Source organism: Myotis davidii, unplaced genomic scaffold, assembly GCF_000327345.1.
Source record: "Myotis davidii unplaced genomic scaffold, ASM32734v1 scaffold394, whole genome shotgun sequence".
Taxonomy (NCBI): Eukaryota; Metazoa; Chordata; class Mammalia; order Chiroptera; family Vespertilionidae; genus Myotis; species Myotis davidii.
The window spans coordinates 2,916,287-2,921,061 of record NW_006287548.1 but is presented as its reverse complement, the minus strand read 5'-3'; the positions used below and the strand labels follow the sequence as shown (position 1 = coordinate 2,921,061).

Here is a 4,775-nt window from a genome sequence, read left to right as displayed (position 1 = left end):
CCTATAACCTAAAGGTCCCATAGATCCATGTCACTGAGTAAATCATTAAATCGTAGTATTAACTTTCCTCAACTAATCAAGAGGAAAATATCACTGATGAGCTCTGAAAATATCTCATTTCCTCATAAAGAAGCCTCCAGTGTGCAGTGAATAGATGCTTTCCAGAAGGGAATAAAAATCTCTGATACAGCCCTGACCAGTCTAATATTAATTAGTTACCTATTGGCAACATATCTCTTCAAGACAAGCATCAGGTAAAATGAAGTCTATGAGAAATATTCTGAATTTTACAGAAATAATGTGAGTCTGTGCATAGAAAGGTTAGTCCGTAGCCATTTGCTTCCAGATATACTAACATATTTTTAAGAGCTTGTTTGGAGGTTCTAGCAGGGGAGCGCAGCTACTTGTATACCCTTGATCGAAGACCGGTCCTCTCCTCTGGGGGGAAGGCGCAGCTTCAAGAGGGACGCACATGGATCGGTGAGGGAGGAGGGGGACACCTGCCTAGCCAGCCAGATCAGCCGAATCAACCCTGGCGATCAGTGGGGTGACAGATGTCGCAGCCCAATCACCCTCACATACGGCTAACATTTTTATATGCATACTTTAAAATTTGAAATAACTGACATTATAAAAAATCAGTGACATTGGTGTGCCATTTCACATTTGAACCAGGCCTTTCCATCCGCTCATCACGCCCCAAAGCTGACCACTCACTGTTTGCTGCACTGAATCCATCGGTCTCCGTCCTTCCCACAGTTTCCCTTCTCCGTGCCTTCTGTGTTCAGCTTTTCATAGCAGAACTTGTCGGAACCCGAGGCCTCTTTGGGAGATGAGCAAGAGAAGATTTATTTTAGTTCTCTTTGTTATCGATAACCAGTGGTGTGCTGGTAAACGTTTGACAACTGATTCTCCAAAAATTACAAATAAAAAAAATTCTCATTTGTAGCATTTACCAGCTTCCATGGTGTAAATACCATTATGTAAATTTCCATGGTGTGACACATGGCTAATTTCAAGGTCTCAGTGTGATGTCAACTGGCTTCTAAAAGTCCTGAAATTTTAACAGTTGGCTCTCACAAGCTAATGCAAGACAGCTCCAACACACCGCTACTTTTAACTTGAGAAACAAATGTATTCCCAATTCTTGCTGGCAGGTTTGAGGGGAGGAAGTAGGAACGATCATCAGCAGAAATTAGTGAAGTGACACATAGAAAACATATAAACGCACTTAGTCTTGCTTTATATTAATATTAGGAGATACCACAAAGTCTTAGCCAACTGAAATTTTACCTTGAAAATCAGATTTTAACATTTAAACCTTTTTTTTTTTAAGAAATATGCCTCTATTACCTTTCCTCTGTCAAAACTGAAGCCCCAAAAGTATATCTTCCAGTCAGATGATATTTGCCAAACACTGGAAGCACTGTGCAAGGCCTCTATCCCCCTTTTGTGTGCTTTCTGTATCTTTGGGGATGACCAGCCTCAGCCAGCAGAGCAGACCCTTTTCTCTCTCCTCTGGTCTGGCCCTCATTATGCAAAGTTCACTGGGAGGCGCTGCAAATGCCAGGACAATATCACGTGTATTAAGAGGCAGAGAACGTGCCGAGAATCAGACCATGTACCCGCATCTCTATCTGTCTGCACTCTGGGCAGTACCTGCATTTCTTTAGTTCACACTAAGGACAGCAAGTTACAGAATTTAAAAAACAAGGGCTGGAACTTTCCTGGGGTAAAAGAACAGATGGCCAAGTTTTGGCGGGGGATAAATGTTAAATCCAAGATACAAAATAAGTTATGCAAGTGTCTGGGTAACGACGTGACCCCTGCACTCAACCCGATCTCTGCATGGATATACTGTCCCTACTCTTACCGCCACGAGCACTGAATGGCGCTTTCGGGTTCTCATGACAAGCCCCCCCACTGCAGCAGACGTTCCTGTGGTTCTGTGACTAAGAGTCACAGTTCTCTTTATTTCACCCTTTTCTAGATTTCTTTAAAACCTCACTCCAAGCTCCACATCTCTCTCAGCAAGGCAGGCAGAGAAGGACAATGTGAAGAGAAACCTGTGGGTGAGCATCAACAGGAAAACGCAACCTACTTGTTCCCCAGATGTACTGACATTGGTTGTCCCGGGTCTTGCACTCCCCACTGTAGCAGCGACCCTGAGGACAAGAACACACACCTTATGAGGCACACGGAGCCAGTTCTGTTTCCCCCCAAATTTTCACAGTGAAAATGAGAAGCACGAACATCTTCAGACAAGCAGAAGAATAACAGACAGCTAAAAATCTAAAACTAAGAACAGACCTCATAGTACAGCTCTTTAAATCTAATCATCTAAAATATAAAACTTTATGGTAAACAGCAATTGCTAAATTGCTTTGGGTGATACCAAGATGATTTTTAGCTTCTTTTGTTTGTGAATAGTTAGGTTATAACATGGCTTTGGGGCGGGGGTGGGGGGGGAGGGCACATTATAACAGATTGCCGTATTTTTTCCAAAATAAACAGACTGGTATTGAAGATAGTCACAACTCAATAAATTGGATTCCTAATTCTTGCCCTTAATCTGGATAATTTGTCATCAGAGTTAAATATAATACAGTTAGTATTTGGTACGACACAAAGCAACTCCAGATCAGAGGACCACTGTAATATTTTACTATTGTTTGAGTTGTAATTTCCTTTCAAACTTGTATTTATTTAAAAAACAACAAAACAAACACCTAGCACACTATCTTTTTAAATTTAACACTTAAAATGTATAGCCCGGCATACCTGATTTTGATTGCATGCATATCCATCTTGTTTATGAAGATTTGGTGGGCACTAAAAAATATAATCTTCTTAGTTAATGCTCATCATGTTAAGTTCTTTCAGGTTATGTGCGCAATATGTAAAAACATCAAAAAAATTCAAGCATGGCGAACATATAATTGGAAAAGCTTAAAAAATATGACTAACTCCTTAAGTAGATTATCCAAATTAATTCTCCCATTATTGGTAAAAATAAATAAATTAGGTCCACGCAGTGGGTGCTTTTTTGTTTCTCTGTTTTCCACGAAATAGACTAGAATAATAACTTACATTCACTTGCCTACAGAGTGAAAAGTAGAAGGGATTAAAATGGACAATGACAGGATATGAGTCATCTTGTGATGTAGGAGTGGACACATTCAGGAACTAATTTACAGACTGGCTCAGCTCTGTGAAAAATGTCAAATCTATATCTGACACCCACGACGCTAACCTCGAGGCCACATTATTAAAAAAGAAAAAAAATATCCTGCCTTTCAGCTCAGTGTAAGTGACGAATCTCCATTACATTTCTGACCTCTCGAACCACAGCCCTGTTACTAGAACAATCCTGATGTGATGGAAATTTCTTTTTTCAGGTCTATCTATCAAATAATTATTTTAAAGTACACTTCATTTTTCACCCCAAATTACCCTGAATACATTAAGTTGAAGTGTTTACCACATGTAAGAGAGATTAAAAAAAAAATTCAATTCAAAGCCTCCACCACAGTGTTCAAAGCAAATATGAAAAGGAAAAGAAAAAAAAAATACACAGGTGTGGCAAGTGAGTAAGAAACACAGCAGTATGCACCCAGATCTCCCTCGGTGTTCTGTCACCTCCTCAGTAAAGGACAGTCGCACTCTTTCAATTATTCAGGCCTCAAATAATTGGAGGCATCCTCTACTTCACTTTTCCTAGTCCATCAAAAAATCCCCATAGCCCTACCTTCAAAATGTCATTACTGCCTGACCACTTTTCTCCATCTCCACTGGAAAACGCCTGGTCCATCCCTTCACCATCTCTCACTTGGATTATGCAACAGTCTCCAACCAATTTCCCTCCTCGCTGTGTCACCTCTCTGCTCAGTGGCTTTCAAACTTACTCATGGCTTTCCAAGTTCAGCACGATCTGCTCCTATGCTGCACTGGCCCCATCGTCTCCCTGACCTCTCTTCCACAACTGATCTCACACCACATGAAGGTGCCGGGCATCCTGCACCCTGTGGCCTTTGCCCTGGCTCTTCCTTCCCTTGCCCACCACCCACCCCTGCCCCCGATTTCTGCATGTCTTGCTCTTTCATCTTCTTTAGGGCTTTGCTCAAGTATCAGCATCTCAGAGAAGCCTTCCCTGACCATGCTCTTCAGAACTGTAGCCCCTCCCAGGCTGGCATTCTCTGCTCCCCTTTCCCTCTTTGGTTTTGTTTTTCTTCTCCATCGTACTTATTAGCAACTGACTATTCATATACAGCAGGTCCCCGAAAAACGTTGTTTTGTTATAACATTGATGAGAAAGAAAAATAAAAACTGATTCCCAGCCAGGGCCACTGTCTGTGTGGACTTAGCAGGTTCTGCCTGTGTCTGCATGAGTTTTCTCCAGGGACACCGGTTTCTCCCCACATCCCAAAGGTGTGCACATGGGTGATTGGCCTGTCTAAAATGTGCACATGGGTGATGGGCCTAAGATGTGGACATGGGTTTCTTCCCACATCCCAGAGATGTGTCCCAGTGTGAGTGAGCGTGGGTGGATGTGAGTGTGCCCCAAATGGGAGGGTGTCCCACCCAGAAGAGTTCCCGCTTTGCATGACCAGGGTTGGAACAGTCTCTCGGCAACCATGACCTTGAACGGCAATAAGTGGGTTGGAAAAGAATGATATGACTTATTTTTGTTCATCTTTCTTAAATAACTGTATAGCTCACATTCATTTTAATGTTTAACATAAGAAGTGTTTGGGGTCCTTAAAAATTTGCTGATG

At 41.9% G+C, this 4,775-nt stretch overlaps 1 protein-coding gene across 1 annotated transcript in view; it reads right to left on the bottom strand.

The window, feature by feature from the left end:
* Nucleotides 1–4,775, bottom strand: part of ADAM23 (ADAM metallopeptidase domain 23) — a gene marked incomplete at its 5' end in the record, with an annotated part of 149,420 nt that overhangs the window by 26,085 nt on the left and 118,560 nt on the right. The window contains 3 exons of the mRNA XM_006759419.2: nt 718–823; nt 2,102–2,165; nt 2,782–2,832. Coding sequence (XP_006759482.2) covers nt 718–823; nt 2,102–2,165; nt 2,782–2,832 — 221 coding nt within the window. The remainder of the gene's footprint in view (nt 1–717; nt 824–2,101; nt 2,166–2,781; nt 2,833–4,775) is intronic.